The sequence below is a fragment of the Eimeria mitis genome, genomic scaffold, assembly GCF_000499745.2.
Source record: "Eimeria mitis Houghton genomic scaffold, Emh_scaff14261, whole genome shotgun sequence".
Taxonomy (NCBI): Eukaryota; Apicomplexa; class Conoidasida; order Eucoccidiorida; family Eimeriidae; genus Eimeria; species Eimeria mitis.
In genome coordinates this window covers 1-627 of record NW_024013900.1, presented here as the reverse complement: position 1 = coordinate 627, position 627 = coordinate 1, and the positions used below count along the sequence as shown (strand labels likewise).

At 44.2% G+C, this 627-nt stretch overlaps 1 protein-coding gene across 1 annotated transcript; it reads right to left on the bottom strand.

The window, feature by feature from the left end:
• Positions 1 to 124: 124 nt before the first annotated feature.
• Positions 125 to 613, bottom strand: EMH_0000710 (uncharacterized protein; the record flags this gene model as incomplete). The annotated part of the gene is made up of 1 exon (XM_038022282.1): positions 125 to 613. One exon carries the CDS (start codon positions 611 to 613, stop codon positions 125 to 127), a length of 489 nt encoding a protein of 162 aa, XP_037878136.1.
• Positions 614 to 627: the final 14 nt, after the last annotated feature.

The window sequence follows — 627 nt, the reverse complement described above, 5'->3', positions numbered from 1 at the left end:
AGTGCAGTGTCACGGCCCGCTCTCCCCTGTAGACTTGCTGAAGGCTCGAATGAGGCAGGGGATAGTATTTCTTTAAATAATAAACTGTTATAATGATAACAATAAAAATAATATTAATTTATAATTATTTAGTTATGCTCACCTCGGGACCACTTAGTTGGACGATCTCGTTGACGTGGTGCTGCAGCTCAGCAAAAGATTTCGCAGAGGTAACGCCAACGGAGTGTTTTGCCAGCTCACGGCTAACTGCCTGCACATCCTCTGTAACAGTTCCTTTAACCTGTTTGATGCAATCAAGGAAGTCTTTAAGGGTGTCATTGAGTTCCTCTTCTTTGTTTGTTTCTGCTCCTTGTTCCTGCTCGGTGACGATGTCCTCGTCTTCAGCGCCATGTTCATGCAAATGAGATGAATGAAATATATCTTCTTCTTTTTCTTCTTTTGCGGAATCCTCAGCCCATACATCTGTCTCAGTTCCGTCTGAGGGCACTGCAACTACCAATGCGGTCTCCTCCGCTATATTTGCTGCATTTTCTTCTGTCTGACGAGCGATGCTCAGGCAGCGGCTGAATTCCCTTTGCCTTTCATTTCTATACAACGACGATACTGTCTTCATTTTGCTGTTGCTGT